General features: G+C 34.5%; 1 protein-coding gene across 3 annotated transcripts in view; it reads left to right on the top strand.

Annotated features, from left to right (window-relative positions):
* The window catches only part of ZNF638 (zinc finger protein 638), a 138852-nt gene that overhangs the window by 91251 nt on the left and 30014 nt on the right, over window positions 1-17587 (top strand). For all 3 annotated transcript variants that reach the window (XM_070573815.1, XM_008535934.2, XM_008535935.2), the window contains exons 7-11: window positions 1326-1472; window positions 2650-2772; window positions 7887-7945; window positions 8167-8219; window positions 16296-16346. In XM_070573815.1, coding sequence (XP_070429916.1) covers window positions 1326-1472; window positions 2650-2772; window positions 7887-7945; window positions 8167-8219; window positions 16296-16346 — 433 coding nt within the window. The remainder of the gene's footprint in view (window positions 1-1325; window positions 1473-2649; window positions 2773-7886; window positions 7946-8166; window positions 8220-16295; window positions 16347-17587) is intronic.

Genomic DNA, 17587 nt, shown 5'->3' with positions numbered 1-17587 from the left:
CATTTTTAATCTGTTGTATACTTTTTGCAGTACAGTTCAGAAGTGAGATTCTCTGTTGCTGAGTGCAGAATAGTCTGTTTTCTGGGTACTGATTTATCAGTGTTTTGACTGTAACCTTTTAGTTACAGTGCTAAGCTATTATTTTATTGTATTTGTTAAACTACTGTTATAATAAATAATGTATGAGGCATCCTGAGAATATCAGAGTAACTCCTAATAGGCCCAGATTATTAAATGTTTAATGTATTAACTGACATTTACTAATATACTATGTAACTAATGTAATAATATATACTATACTATATACTATATACTAATATAACTGTAGTATATTAACAAGTCTTCAGGTATTTAGGTGCACATTGGTCTTTAACATTGTGTAAATACTTTCGACAACTAATTCCCTGCTCCAAAGAGCTTATATTTAGAAGGATAAACTTAAAATAATCAACCTGTAGTTACAGAATTTTCAAGAGCATTTGAAAGAAATGTTGAGTACAGGGAAGATTTTGAAGAGGCTGAATTAGTCTGTAACATTGTTTTCATTTTGTTTCAAGACTTCTAGATGGTAGCAGTGGAACTTTTCAAAAGTTTTTTTTAACATAGGTGGTAAATTTGGTATTATAGTGTATTCAAATTGTATATATTATATATGAATCTTTTAAGGTATTACACCTATTTAGGTATTTTCACTTATAAGAATGAGGAGTAGGGGCTGGCCCCGTGGCTGAGCGGTTAAGTTCGCGCACTCCGCTGCAGGCGGCCCAGTGTTTCGTTGGTTCGAATCCTGGGCGCGGACATGACACTGCTCATCAAACCACGCTGAGGCAGCGTCCCACATGCCACAACTAGAAGGACCCACAACAAAGAATATACAACTATGTACCGGGGGGCTTTGGGGAGAAAAAGGAAAAAATAAAATCTTTAAAAAAAAAAAAAAAAAAAAAGATGAGGACTAAACAAAGCTGTAATTGCTGCTTCACTAGTGCTGGGCCATGCAAATTCATATAGAAAAATATTCCTTAATAGTTTTGGACCATTCCATAGGTCTTATTTGTTACAAAAAACTTCTAAACAGAAAAGAGCATTTGTGATTGGTTACCTGTAAACTCTGACCACTGATGAGTTTGAGTGGTAAAATATAAAACACATTTCTTACCACCTTTCTTTAGTATTTAAAAAAATCTTTTTTTAAATTGTGGTAAAATATTTAGAAGATTTTTGAAGGATTACAATTAATAGTAGAAGAAATCATACTAGGAATTATTACTATACTTCATGGCTTAATTTGGTTTAGTTTCAATTTCCTTTCATCCCAAAAATAGCTTCGGAAAGACCAGTCTTCACATTATGATTCAGTTCTTCTTATATCTGAGTTACCAGAGGATGGCTGTACTGAAGAAGATATTAGAAAAATATTTCAGCCGTTTGGAAAAGTTAATGATGTCCTGATAGTTCCATATAGAAAGGAGGTGAGTCGTTCAATCTGTTAAAAAAATGCATACAAAGGCATTACTTTATAAAGACTTGTTGGATCTTTTAGCTACTTTTACTACATGTATAATTGTTAATTGAGAGTTATGTGAATGTTTGGATTTACGTGAACAAGGTCCCCAAGTACTGTTTCATATCCTTTAGAACAGAGGTTGACATACTTTTTTGGTAAAGGGCCAGATAGTAAATATTTTAGGCTTTGCATACCATAGGATTGTAAGTAGTCAACTCTGCCATTGTTGTACCAGAGCAGTCCTAGATATTATATAAATAAATGAGCATGACTGTGTTCAAAAAGACTGTTTATGAAAACAAGTGGAAGGCTGTGGTTTGCCATGCATTGCTTTAGCACATCAGTAAGGTTATACTAAAAAGATGATTTCATTTGTACAGTGCGTTTTGTTTTGTTTTGTTTTTTGCTGAGGAAAGTTCACCCTGAGCTAACATCCATTGGCAATCCTCCTCTTTATTTGCTTGAGGAAGATTAGTCCTGAGCTAATATCTGTGCCAGTCCTTCTCTATTTGTGTGTGTGTGTGTGTGTGTGTGTGTGTGGGACACCACCACAGCATGTCTGGTGAGTGGAGTAGGTCTGTGCCCAGGATCTGAACCTGTGAACCCAGGCTGCCAAAGCAGAGTGCATGGAACTTTAACCACTCAGCCGTGGGGCCGGGTCCTCCAGTACATGTTTTTTACATGTGGGTTGTATTCCTGTACCTCACATAATAAAGTTCACCAAAATTATGTATAACCCTAGACTAAACAAAACATAAAGTTGTGAGATAAGACAAGAAAACATAGTTGGTAGTGTTTTCTTTGTTGCAAGAAGCCTTAAAAATATCAGACTTAACAACTGCTAGACCAAATCCTGCTTTCTGTCTGATTGTTCATTGAGCCCCACCTTCCCATTTCTTATTGTTCCATGAGCCTGCCATCGACCCTTGTTGTCCTCTTTTTATCTTGGTAATAATATAGAAATTCTGTAAGGTTAAATGTCCATTTCAAATTACACGTTAGCAAAACAAAAAGAGAAGTAAAAACAACCAAGACTTGAGTTAATGTCGTAGTTTTATGTTCCACAAAGAAGTATTAAGTTATACAGAGAATTTTTAAGATAGATTTTTGACCAGAAATGGAATATAATCTGTTTCATTTAGGCTTACTTGGAAATGAAATTTAAAGAGGCAATTACCGCAGTCATGAAGTACATTGAAACAACGCCTCTTCTGATAAAAGGGAAAAATGTGAAAGTATCTGTTCCAGGAAAAAAAAAATCACAGGTAAAGTGGATTTAGATTTTACTTGTTTCATCATTGTTATTGATTAGTTTAACTTTTTGTTTTAACTGTGGCACATGCAGAAAAATGCATAAAGCATAAGTGTTCACTCAACAGGTTATATATGTATAAATTCAGATATACTGAAATTAACAGCTTCTTTATATATATGTATATATAGCACTATAAACAGTATTAAATGGCAAACAATAGAATAGGAGAAAATACTTAAAATTAGCAAACATGTGAAATGTCTACCTAGGTCACAAACTAAATTGACAACGGGCTTTGTATGTTTTTTCCAAATCCTTACACCCTCCCTTCTGCCCAAAAGTAACCCCTGACTTGATTTCTAATACCATAATTGAGTTGTACTGTTTGGAACTCTATAAACAGAATCATAGAACTTCTTTTGGACCTTTTGCTATCTTCTAAGTATCAATGTTTATGAATTTAGTCTTTCCATATTATTTTTTGTGCTTTAGTTTATGTATCCGTAGGTAATGTCTATGGAAGTACATAAAGATATCTAATAGGTTTTGCTTTGTGTATGTGTGTTATTTTCATTTTTTTTTTTATTTGCTGAAAAATGCCTACTTTATAGGGGCTTTATATAAAGCACATATTTTTCAATCAGTAATTTGATTTGGCGATCTAACCATCTTAGTACATATAGAGTTTCCTCATTCTTTGTAACTTCTTTGTGGTATTGGTCTTTGTATGAAAATACCACAGTTATTTTACCAGTTCCTTATGGATTGATACTTAGGTTATTTCTCATTTTTTGTTACTATAAACAGGACTTTACTTAACTTTCTTATATGTGGCTTTCACAGGATCTTTATTTTTTATTTCTCTTTTGTTTTCTGATTAGTTACTACTAGAGTTACCCATCATCCTAGTTTACACCTGCTACATGCCATCCATTTATTCCCATTGTCCTGATTTGGATAATGAATCATATGATGTTCCTACTTACTGCGATTTTATTGTTTAGGATTTCTTTTGTTTTCAACTAACAGAAAAATTAGCATGGTTTATTAAACAGGTAAGAGGTTTATTTATCATAACAGGAAATCTGCAGGTAGGTGGGCCATGACTGGTGCCCAGCTCCATGGTATCTTCATGGTATCTAACCCCGCCTTTTTGTTTTTCTGCTTCACCATCTTTAGTATGTACTTTGCATCCTCAGTTGTAAGTTGGTTGCTGTACCTTCTGGCATCATTTTAATCTTTGAAGCAGAAATGAAGGAATAAAAATCAAGGGCAAAATGGGTTTTGATTTTTTTTTTTCCACCCTGAGAAGATGAATGAGTTACCCAGAGACTTTTCCCTACATTTGTTTTACCAGAACTGTGACACAGCCATCTCTAGTTGCATTGGAGGTTAAGGGGAAGCAAGAATTGAATGCGTAATTTAAAGAATTTTAAACTTTATCCTGTAGACAGTTAAATGTTATTCAAGGTTTTGAGCAGGGCTGTGACATAATGAAATAGATTGATTAGAAAGATTCATCTGGAAGTGATCTACAGAGTGAATTAGTTGAGCAAATGACTCTAAAGGCAAAGAAAGCTTAGCAGATTGATTAAAAGGGAGAAGAGAAAAGGTCTCTGAAGTCCGGTTAGAAGACTCATCTAGTCAACCAATTATCATTACAGTTATTGTTGTAATAATAGTAATGGTTTGGGGTTAATTAGTAACCTTGAGAATACAAAGGAGAAATTTCTTATACCAGTAACTCTCAAGTAAGACTTCGCTGATCATTACATTTGGAGAACTGGAGAGAAGGTCAGTCTTCCTTAATTCTGAAAAGTTTAATCTGGGAAAATAGGTGAATAGATATATTTAAGGTATTAGTGTATTTTAAATAGATTAAAATAATTCTCTTGGACAACTTTTTGATAAGATTAGTAAGGTGGCAGCATAAATCCAAGAGCCCAACTGTATTTACTATCTTGACTTTTATGGTAATGAATCATTGTCATTACTGTAAAAAAGTATCAGCACTGGAAACTAGAAAACATGCCATCTACCTGTCAAAAATACTAATATTCTTCAACTAAGTATGGTTTGGACGGTGCTGAATTGAAGGAGCCTTAAAAGGCTAACTCATGACTCCTCTGTTGTGATAGAGTGGCCTTCCTAGGATTGACTGGAGGGGACCCCCACCAGGACTCTGGTATGGCTTCTTCAGATAGGAAATACGTGGACAGTCTTTTTGGCCTGTTACCACAGGGCATGACATCAAGTTTTCCTGCCAGAGCAAGCCCAAAATAGTCAGGAAGCCCGAACTAGTAAGAAGGGCACTGCTGTAACTTTCTTGGTCCAGATCTTAATTTTGGCATGAATAGTCAAAACCAAGACAAGACTTTTCTGCCCACATTTGATGTTTTATGTTAGGACTGCCTTTGACTCTTTCTGTGATTCTCAGAACATTCTCACCATTTTGCTGCTGCTTGGACTCGATAAAGAAATGTTATAGAAAAGGTAAAAATATCCCATGTCCTTGTATTTAAACCTGAAGGATTAAAATATGGGTCTGCACAACTCTGACAAACTCAATTACCTTGTTTTTGATTATAAGCCATCATAGACCTCAAACCTCAAAAATGATTTTTAACTTTTTTCAGCTACCCTCTCCATTATCACTACCAATAATCTGATGAAAGAAAGCAATTTTTTTCCCAGAGAAATGGACACGTCCATATTCACAAAGTTTTCCTTAAAGGAGCAGGAGCCCTTGATCTAGAAAAAAGTATGATCAGATTTTCTGACAAACAAAACCCTTGCAACTGTGAAATAGTGCTGCAACTCAGCACTCTGCAAAAACAAAACAAAACATAAAACAAAATCAAGACTTTTAGTTGAGTGTTTTCAGCAAGATTCATAGGGACATTATATCTCAAACCTAGAGCAAGCAGTCAGCAAGGATCCAAGAAGACTGCGTGGAAATGAAAAACAGTGCTGGGAAGCATTGAACAGTGGTTTGTGCATTATGGAAAATCTAATGAATAACAAGAAGATAAAACTGAAGAGATACAACCAGAATTCAGAGGAGAATTTGATTTCATTTTAATTCAGAAACTACTACTTAAACCTCTGTCTTGTGCTATCTGCAGAAGATGCAGTGGTGAACAAGACAGATGTGCTTCCACCTTTCTTGGAGCTTATAGTCCATTAAGTGAAGGTTAAAGTGCCTAAGGTATTGAAAAGGAAAAGCGTGGTGGATGTATCTAGGAGACCTAGTCTGCACATAACTGGAATTCCAGAAGGAGAACACCATTAAATACTGGTGAAGAGTTTAAATTTTGTAGTTATGGAAGGGGACCCTATAGTGATCCAGGCAGAAACAGTGTAAGAGTAAAAAAGAAATAATCTACCCTTAGATAACGTAGCAACACATTCTTAAGGTTGAATGGAAAAAAGGTCAATTCATTGTAATTCAGTACATCCATTTCAAGTCAGATCCTGAAATTTGCGCTAGGACAATATTCTCAGACACGCGCGTTCTCAGAAAGTGTTTCATCTATATATATCTCTCTCTCTATATATAGAGTAAAAATATAAACAAATATGTTAAATATATAATCTCTATGTAATATAGAGATATATATGTCTCAATATATAGTATATAATATATTTATATATATATAAATATATATATTATAGAGATATATAGAGGTATTACTATCAGAATGAAGAACTTAAGAAATGGAGAAGTTATGATATAAAATGATTGGTGATGAGCAATGAAATCATTTAAACATAGAGTAAAATCTTAATCATATTTTTATAGAACAAAATTGCAAAAGATGTGGCTTAAAACTACAAAACAGTAATTTTGGTCTAAAAATCTGTCATCAAGAATTGGTATGTAGCCCAAGGGGTAAAGGCTAAACTTTTAAACTTACACAGAGGAAATCAGTAGTTTAGCTTTCTTTTAAAATTGAAGATAACTGCTAGCAGAATAAAAGTAGGAGGATGCTTATCTTCTAAATCGTTGGGGCGAGGGAAGTGTTCGGTATAAAATCCCATATAGCACAAAAGGAAATGGCAGGGATACTTAAAAAGAACTGAAAACATAAAATAACATGACAACAGTTGTTATGAAGTTCAGATCTGTTTAATGTATTTTTACTGAATGTTCACTAACTGCCAAGCATGATTTTAGGCACTGGAGATAGAGTAGTGAATAAAACAAAGTCCCTCCTCTCACCAAGTTTAACCTCAAGGGGTAGGGGAAGAAATTAAAAGAAATTAAGTATATATACATATTGGGTCTATTAGCAGCAAGTGCTGTGGAGAAAAATAACAGAAAAGGGAAATAGAAGTGCTCTTGTTAGAGAATGAGGAGCTGTGCAGCTTTCAATAAGGTTATGGAAAGTTTCATCGAAAAGGTGAAATTTGAGCAAACACCTGAACAAGGTGAGGGCGCACACCATTCCCTGGGTTGAGAGCATTCCAGACAGAAGGGACAGCAAGTGCAAAAGGCTTTTGAGATCCATGCCTATGTAGCTTGTTTGAGGAATATGAAGGATGTTTGGGGTTGGAAGTAGGGAAGGATAGGAAGAGGTATGTGGTGGTTTGTGGGGGTAGAGAGTGGAGGGAATGTGTGGCTTAAACTCTTATAGACCATTCTGAGTGTTGGCTTTTTCTCTGAGCGTAATAAAAGATTTTGAGTCTAGGAATGGCAAGATCAATCTGGTTCTATGTCGAGAATAGACTAGGGGTGGGCGAACAGGCAAAGACAAGCGGAGACACCCTCATGAGGCTATTGGAGTAATCAAAGCAAAAGATGGTGGCAGATTGGATCAGGGTGATGGCAGTTAGATATCTGAACTATCATAGCGCTATTTGAAATAATATTTTTGAAAGATAGTGCTAAGAAAATGTAGATGAGTGCTAAAAGGTAGGATATAAAATTAACGCCATATGATGACAAATTGAAGAAAATCTTTTTATTCTGTCTATAAATAGTAAAAGGTGATAAGCTTTTATACTCTAGGAAGATTTTAGATGGTTTGTCTTGTATTTCTTATGCTTTTGTGATTTTTCTAAATTATGTTTTGTATTTAGGGAAGAAACTAAATTTTTCTTCTTAAATATTTTCCTGCATAGAACAAAGAGGTGAAGAAAAAGACAACAGATTCAAAGAAAACATCTGCATCTACTTTAAAGTAAGTAATTCCATGATTTCATATGTGAGAATGAATGTGTGAATTAAAAATTTTTAATTTTTACAACTATTTTTAATGTATTTTATCACCCCGACTCCAGTTTAAATGGGACATCATTCAAATTGAATGATTTTAAACTCTTTTAGATTTAAGCTTTGCATCTTTAGAAGTTTTAGATCTTAGAATTTCAGTCTTTGCTAAATTTTTTTTCTTTTATATAGAAAAGATACAGATATTTGCAAAACTGTTGAAACTGTGACTTCAGCTTCTGCTAGTAAGTTATTTTTAATATTTCTTCTCAAGATGAGTATATTTTGTCAATTTACTGGAAACTTTTTGCAGGATGATGCTAGGACAACAATATTTTATTGTACTTTAGTACAAGAGACCCACATTGGCCCCTGTATTAAGCTAGGGGTTAATACTTAGTACTGTGTAATTATAGAATCTTTTCTGAAATAAATATAAGGCCTTGGTGAGATAATGTATGTAAAATGCCTATCATAGTTTCATAGTTAATAGCTGTTTAGGTTAATTTTGCAATATCTCTCTCCATTCCCTCTCAAAAAACCCACCAGACAAAACATAAAAAAGGTATGTTACAATACTTGCCTGGTCCCCTTTGATTCTGAAAGTCTGCTGAGAGCCAAAAAGTAAACAAACAAGACTAAAAAGAAATAAACATTGTTACACTCATGTACTAAAAGTTGTTTCTTTGTACTCAGGAAAACACTTCAGGTCTTTATTATGAATCTAGCTAAATGAATTTTGCATACAATTTTAATCAACTGGGTTATCTTTCTTTCTCAGTTCATTTAAGATTGGGAAGGTAGAGAGAAAGAAGTTATGGCCAAAACATACACTCTTGAAAAATAGTAAGAATAAACAGCTTGATGGTGAAGGACAAGGCAGAAAAGCTAAAATGAAGTAGACAGAAAATATATTCAGAAAGTTAAGTTGTGTTTTCTATGTTCTCTTTTGGAAAGGCATGTATATAATGTGTTCCAGATTTCTGTTCAGGATAGATTAAGAGTTTTTGGTACTAAAACTAATATTCACTGGGAAATTGGATTGTATAGAAGATCTCAGTTTTCCATAATGTTTAGCTGAATAATGTACTGAAGTTACAGTGGAGAGGACTATGGGCAGCTTCTGGAAGGCAGTAAATTTTGACTGAAGTTTAAATGTGAGCATATAAACACATAGTATATAGTTAGGGCTGTGACTTAACGAAAGCAACGAAATTGAGGAATCACTGTATAGAAGGCCTTGAGGAGTCGTGCTGGGAAGGTTAAATTTGACCCCTCCAACAGCGTTTCTCAGTGCCATGTGTGAGAGATGATTCCTGGAGGGTGTTTTGGATCAGATAAACTTTGGGATATGTATTACAGCTTTGTTTTTTTCCTTAAAAAAACTTTCACAATGCTGTTCCTATACTGGCACATACGGTAGCCACTCACCACGTGTGGCTACCCAGCGCTTGAAATGTGGCTAGTCCAAATTGAGATGTGTTGTACTTATCAAATACGCATCAGATTTCAAAGACTTACGAGGGAAAAGAAAGCATGTAAAATATCTCATCAGTGACTTTTTAAATTAGTCACATGTTGAAATTATATTTTGGATATATTGAGCTAAATGTATTATTAAAAATAAATTCCCTTGTAGCTTTTTACTTTTTTAAAAAAAAAAACAAAACTTTGACAAAACACATTCGCTTTATGAAAGCCTGCAGGAAAGAAACTTATTTAGCTTTGTTTACCCCCTTCTTTCCAAAGGTTGGCTAAACTGTGCCCCATTTTTTCTTTGTAAGACCTAGTAATAATTAGTACAGACTCTGGGAAATTGCGATAGGGAATAAAGAACCACTAGTTTAGGATGCTCATATGTATTCGATAAATTAGGAGAGACTGAAAAATCTATTGAGAAAACACAGTTGGCATTCACTTTAAGATAATTAGTACCTGATATAAAAAGTTTAATTAAAATGGTATGGGATGGTATAATCTGAATTTTTATTTCATAGACTTTTTTAGTGAATAAAATATAAAAATTAAAATAATTTAAAAATTTTAAGGTTTCATGCTAGAGTTTACCCGAAGAGTGTAGTAATAATTGATTATAATAGCAAAACTTAGATGCAGTGATTTCTTTCAATTTGGGGAAAACCGTGAACTTAGATTTCAACATTGCTGAATTTCAGCTATCATAGGATTTCTATTGGAGATATCCTTTAGTCAGCAAATCACATGGCATTGAAAGTGGGATACATAGGAAACTTTTTGTTTAAGGTCTAAATTTTGGGAATGGTCCTAACATCACAAAAGTAATGAGGGAGAAGTACTTCAAGCTAAGTACTTCCTCCCTTCCAATATAATTGAAGAAAGGAAAAAGAAAGAGAGGAGTCTGTAAATAAGACTGAGAAAGTGTCAGGTGAGAAAGATGAGGGTGACGATGCCTTTTGAATTCAGTGATGTCAGATTAAAGAGTGATAGGAAGTTAATTAGGATAGTTTTAAAGATAACTTTGGTTATAAGCACAAATCAAAAAGGACGAAGAAAAGTACAGGGAGGAAGCAAAAACTTAATTTTATCAGAAAGGAAAACTTAAGAACTCTTACCCAGTACTAATTAAAAAGAAATAAAAATATTTAGTGAGCACCTACTATATGCCCATAATTGGAGACACTCTTTAAACTGTTGGGGCACATCAGTGAACCAACTAGGCAAGAGCTCTATTTCCAAGTAGCTTACATTTTAACTTGAGGTAACAGATAATAAACATTAAATAATATGTTTTGTAGAAAGTGAGAAGTGTTATAACAGGATAAAGGTGATCTAGGTTAGTTTGATTTAGAGGTAGAATTTAGTGTGTAGAGTAAGGTAATGATTTGTTAAGTAGAAGGGTCTACTAAGGGGCATAATCTGTGCCAGAAGACAGAAAACAAGAGAAAGAAATCTGCCATGGGTTACACTATTTATTTATACTAGGCAATTTATGTTATCCAACTTAATCTTTCAAACCACGCTGTGACTATAGTTAATTCTGTTTTCATTTTATAGATGAGGAAACAGATTCAGAGAGGTTAAATGACCTACTCAGGGTCACATGAAAGAGAGGATTCAAACCCACGACTGTAATTCCAAAGCTTTCCCTTAAACTACGGTCTCTGAGACTGAAACTTGTTCTTCATCTCCTTTGATTAAGCTCTTCTTTTATCTTCCCCTAATGGTTTCCTTAAAAGTCTGTTCCTCTTCTGTTTCATACTTTTCTTCCTGGTTGATTTCTTTCCTTCCCACATCTTTAAGGACCAGTGACATCTCCCATACGTACGTAAACCTCCTACCCATCAAGTTTACTCCTCTCATTTTTTAATATCATCTAACAGTCACCACTAGGCATCCAATGTAGAAATCCATTAGTAATCCTTTACCCTGTCTTGTCTTCTCTTCTGTCACACCCAGTTGAAATTTAAATAACATCCTTCCTCTTTTCACCTAATCAGTGGCTGATTCAAGTTAGTTCTCTCTTGAATCTACCTCAACTATCTCTTTCTCCTTTGCTCCATCATATCTGTAACTGTTTTATTTCAGACTTACATTTGAACTTTTGAAGCTAGCCTCCTGACTGATTGTTTTTTCTTCTACTCTCTGCTCTGTTATTCACACCCTGAGGTCTTTTTAAAGCAGATCTGATCATTCCATTCTTAGTAACCCACAAGAGAAAGCCCAGATTGTTCAGCATTGCATAAATGATCCTTTACTCTTTGGTTCCAGGTTACGTTTTCAATCTCTTGTTACTCAACTGTATATTATGTTCCAGCCACTCAGAACAGTTTATTTTCCAGCTATACTATACTATTTCATTTCTCAGTTCTTTATTTATGCTATCTATTTGTGTGGAATCATTGCCTGAATTCAGTTAATTTTACTTGGTAAGCACTTGCTAAGGACCTACTTAGTAGATGCCAGGCCTCGTGCAAGGTACTGAAGATAAAAAATCGATTAAGATGTCCTTTTTGGAGGTGTAGGTGGGGCAAATTGTAGTTTATCCTTTAAGGCCCATATCAGATGAAACTTCTTTGTGATACCTTCCCTGACTCTCCTAGGCAGTTAGAAGCTCCCAACTCCCTGTGGTAATACTGTGTACATTGTAAGTCTCTCTCTTTCACTTGGCTAGGTGAGGGAATATTTGTAGTTTTATTTTTCCATCCCTTAATATCTCATGTAGTGTAAGAGTTAATGAATAAACATTTGCAGGAGGAAGAGTACAGGCATACTCCAACCAAGTTTGTATTAATGTTATAACTGAACCCATGGAAAAATTCGTAGTGAATTTTCTGGTTTGTCATCCTTGATTTAATGGTTTTTTTCTTTAAGATTTTATTGGGTTCCTGTTCTTTCTTTTTTTTTGTAAATGTATCTTTTTCTTTTTACCTTTTCACTTCCCAGATGAAAACAACTCTTTGTTTTAAGTCAGTTATTTCCCCAATAAAAGCACTCTGCCCAAGTAGTTTCCACATGTGAGTTCCTTTAAACCTTTAAGGAAGTGATAACTGTAGTTCTATTTCAACTATTCCATAACGTTCGGAGGAAAGGAAAACTTTCTTTAAAAAGGGGGGTGGAAAGAGGGGAATCAAGAAGGAAAAAACAGGCTCATACTGACATTAAATACTGAAAAAGATATCAGAATGGCTAAGAGAAGAAAATAGTAAAATGCTGTTGAGGATGTGGAGAAACTCCTGCATTGCTGGTGGGAATGTAAAATGGTATACCCATTCTCGAAAAGAGTATTGCGGTTTTTTAACTAAATGGACATGTGCTTAGCATAGGACCCAGCAACTACACTCTTGGGCATTTATTCCAAATGAATTATGTTCGCCCACAACCTGTTTGCACAAAAACCTACCCATGAATATTTATAGCCTCTTTATTCATAATAGCCAAAATGTCCTTCAGTGGGTGAATGGTTAAACAAACTATGATGGGGTCTGTAGCATGGAATACAATTCATCCATTAAATGGAATGAATTATTAATACATAGAGCAACTTCGATGGATTGCAGAGGAGTTAGGCTGAGTGAAAAAAATCAATCTCAAAAAATTATCTATTGCAAGCTTTCCTTTATATAACATTCTTGAAATGATGAAATTCTAGAGATAGAGAACAGATTAGTGGTTGGCAGAGGTTTAGAGGGAGGAAGTAAGGTGGCTGTTGGCTGTAAATGGGTAGCAGGTGGGCTGGCCCCATGACATAGTGATTAGTTCAGCACACTCCACTTTGGCAGACCAGGTTCGCAGGTTCAGATCCCAGGCATGGACCTATATCACTCATCAGCCATGCTGTGGCAGCAACCCACATACAAAATAGAGAAAGATTGGTACAGATGTTAGAGCAGATCTTCCTCAGGCAAAAAAAAGAGTAGTAGGAAAGATGCTTGTGATAGGACTGTTCTGTGTTTTGACTGGTGGTCACAGTAATCTACATTTATGTGATTAGATTTCATAGAACTAAATACACAGTAATGAGTGTGTGTAACCTGGGAAAATTTAAATGTTGGTAGATTATATCAGTGTCAATTTCCTGTTTATGATATAGTATGTAATTACAAAAAAATGTTACCATTGGGGAAGCTGGGTGAAGTATATATGAGATCTCTCCCTATTATTTCGTACAACTCCATGTGAATTTACAATTATCTCAAAATTGAGTTAAATGCTTTAATATGCTAATAAAGCTATCATTATAATTAAAACTACAGAATAGTTTCACTTATGAGTCTTGATATTCAAAATTTTTAAGTAAAATTTTAGCATATGGTGTCTGAGAACACGTTAAATGAATTATGTAGCATACCCAAGAGGGGATCATATCAGGAGTATAAAGATGGTTCAAAATTATGAAATCTGTTAATTCAGTTCACCATATTAAATAGAGAAAGATAAATGCTGAAGGATATTTAATAAAGTTCAACATCCATTCCTAGCATTCAAAAAAAAATAAACTTCTTAAAGTAAATGACTGCTTCCTTAATATGATAGTGTGTTTCTGTATGCATAACTTTTATTTATATACATACAAACATACACAATATATCAAGTCAAAAGTCAGCATATGCTTGGGGCCAGCCCAGTGGCACGGTGGTTAAGGTCACACACTCTACATTGGCAGCCCAGGGTTTGCAGGTTTGGATCCCGGTTATAGACCTACACACTGCTCATCAAGCCATGCTGTGGCACCTTCCCACATACAAAATAGAAGATTGGCATGGATGTTAGCTCAGCAACAATCTTCCTCATTAAAAAAAAAAAGTCAGCATGTGTTTAATAGTGAAACAGAGGAGTCATTCCTATTAAGATTGAGAACAAAACAAAGGATATTCGTCATCACTTCTGAGTTAACATGAATATTGTGCTAAAATTAGCCAGGGCACTACAAGTCAAGAGGCGTAAAATTTGACAAATCCGATACAACATTATTATTGGCAGATATGTATGTGTCATGAAAAACCCAAGTATGTGTGAAAAACCCAAGAGAATGGATTGAAATGCTATTAAATATAATTAGCCATCTTACTTAATGCTCTTAAATTAGTATAAGACTTCAATTGCTTTATTATATAAAAAGTAACCACTTATATGTAATCTAATAAAATTTTCCATTTACAATAATAAAAAAGGTAAAAGCTATGAAAAGAAAACTTTAAATACTAAGAGGCATAGAATAGGGCTTAACCGAGTAAACAGTTCATCCTTGGGTAGAAAGCTTCACTGCTGTAATATGCCTTATAAAACGTAAATATTATGAACCTAGTAAAAATACCAATGGGATTCTTTTTTCCCTGCTTTTTCTCCCCAAATCCCCCCAGTACATAGTTGTATATTCTAGTTGTGGGTCCTTGTAGTTGTGGCATGTGGGACGCCACCTCAGCGTGGCCTAACGAGTGATGCCATGTCCACACCCAAACCGCTGAAACCCTGGGCTGCCGCAGCAGAGCACGCGAACTTAATCACTCGGCCATTGGGCCAGCCCCACCAAGAAGACTTTTTAAACCATATAAGCTGATTATAAAGTTTATATACAAAAAATTAGCATAGAATAAACATGAAAATTCTGCAAAGAAAGAGTAATTAGGATAGACTAGGACTAACAGATGTTAAAATATATTCCAAAGGTAAAAATTCATAAAAGTTTCATATAGTTGCATAAATAGAGAAAAGATCAATAGGCCAGAAGAGATTCCAGAGATATTCCCCAAAACATATGGAACATCATAAATCATTATGGTAATTCAGATTAGCAGGGAAAAGATCAATTATTCATTAAATTGATTAACCAGTTTGTAAAAGTAAAGCGGTTGTAGTATCAAAATAAATTACAGATGGATCTGCAGCCGGCCTGGTGGCACTGTGGTTAAATGCACACATTCCACTTCGGGGGTTTGCCGGTTCAGATCCTGGGTGCAGACATGGCACCGCTTGGCAAGCCATGCTATGGTAGGGGTCCCACATATAAGGTGGAGGAAGATGGGCACAGATGTTAGCTCAGGGCCAGTCTTCCTCAGCAAAAGGAGGAGGATTAGCAGCCGATGTTAGCTCAGGGCTAATCTTCCTAAAAAAAAAAAAAAATTACAGATAGATCAAAGATTTAAAGTGATTTAAAGTGGTAATTAAAAGTATTGAAAGAAAATATTAAAGATTTGTTGTTTCTAATTTCAAAGTGGGGAAGTCTTTCCCTATCAGGAAGACATTTGACTACGTAAGAAGTATTTTTGCATAGTATTTTGCGTAACTTCTTTAAGAATTATTACCTGTGTGATATAGACTGATTTTCCTAATATATAAAGAGCTCTAATAAATAACAAGAAACACCTCAGCAACGCAAAAGATAAATTGTCAAATGCTAAGAATAGGCAGTCACAGAGAAGGAAATAGAGATGAATTAAACATATGAAAATTGATAGAACTTTACTCATAAGTAAAGAAACAAAAAAGTCATACTAGTTTCCATCTCAGATTGGAGTGATTTAATAACATCTCTTACATACTGTATTTGTGTGACACTGGGGAAGCCCCACTCTCATGTACTATTGATGAGAATATTAATTATTACAACTTTTCTGGAGGACAATTTAATGTTAATTGTTAAAATTTAAATATATGCCTTTTGTCTCAACAAGTCCATGTTGAAGAATTTACCTATGGTTAATAGTTCTATGGGCATACAAAGATGAGTATAGAAATGTTTCTTACAGTGTTTTTCAAAATCCTTGCAGGTTAGCTCTTTCCTAAATCTAAATGACGGACGTTATTTGTAATGTTTTTTTGATATATTTTTCTTGTTATTTTAGCCAAAACTGGACAAGCCAAGACATCTACAGCCAAAGTGAATAAATCTTCAGGTATGTTTTTTATTAGAATTCTAGACATATTAGTTACCTTTAAATTATTTAAGAAGTATATAGCAGTAGTCTTGGATTTCATGTGATATAGTACTTGCCGAGTATATACTAATCTTTGAAATTTACAGTCACTAGAAATTTTGAGAAAGATTTAGTAGATCATGTTCTTGTAATTTAAGATTATTTTCAGATAATTTAACTGGGAAACTATTTCTCATGATAAGTATCAGAGATATTTCCCTCTTTCTGTTTTATTAAGGTCTTCTCTCTATATGCTTTCTTTTATAAAATAGTCCAGATAACAGACTTACAGCAAATTATGTTCCCTTTGTAGTTTTTGTGGACTATAGTGAGTTTTAAAGTAATTATTAATTTTTTTTGTCTTTTCCCTAACCTTATCCTCCTGTTTACTTTCCCGCCTGTTTCTGCTAAGTGCTGGTTAATTCAGGGTCATCTTTCTAAGTGGATAGAGATCAGTGTCTCTATAATGGTAGAAAGGAAAGGAAGCAACCTTGAACTAGCAAATACCATTGTTGGTGGCAGATCTAAAATTTTCGTATAGTAGTTTCTTAGAAGCAGTAATCTGGAGGGGTCAGGAGTGGCTAGAAAACTTGTTTGGTATATGCATTTATTTAGCATTTTGATATTACTTTTATAGTAAGTTTATGAGATTCACTGGTGGAGATTTAGGGGAGTGGGTACTAAAGCCACTAGCCACCCCTTAACTGTTGGAAATTAATTCTAGATATTTTTTTCTTAAGTTTTGGTACCAAGCTAGAAGTAGTAAAGTAGATTGACTTGTGGTAATAACATAGGGATAGTGAAAGAAATACCTTAAGGGCCCACTGGGGCTCGGATTACTGCAGTGTGACAAAACTTGGAATTGACTAAGAAATAAGTGGTTAAGTGACAGTCTACATAAGAATCGGTATTGCTCCTTTTTCAGTGAAGACTAGGGTCCGTCTTTGGATATAAAGGGTGGATTTGTAAACTATTTTGATTGATTTTTGTAGTTATCAATAATTCTTTTTATTTGTATGATAACTTTTCAAAAGCATGATCATATTTTCATAAGTGTCTGGTTAGGTAATTATAGCAATCATCGCCCTTGTTTATAATTGGGGAAATGTGCGCAGAAATAAGTTAATACCCCAAGACTTGACAATTTAATTTGGAATTCAACTTGGATCTACTGACTTCTGATCCTGGACTTTTTCCTCATACTACCTTTCTAGTTGTTA

The sequence above is a fragment of the Equus przewalskii genome, chromosome 14 (genome assembly GCF_037783145.1).
Source record: "Equus przewalskii isolate Varuska chromosome 14, EquPr2, whole genome shotgun sequence".
In the NCBI taxonomy this organism is placed as follows: domain Eukaryota; kingdom Metazoa; phylum Chordata; class Mammalia; order Perissodactyla; family Equidae; genus Equus; species Equus przewalskii.
This window is presented reverse-complemented; position numbering and strand designations above follow the sequence as displayed.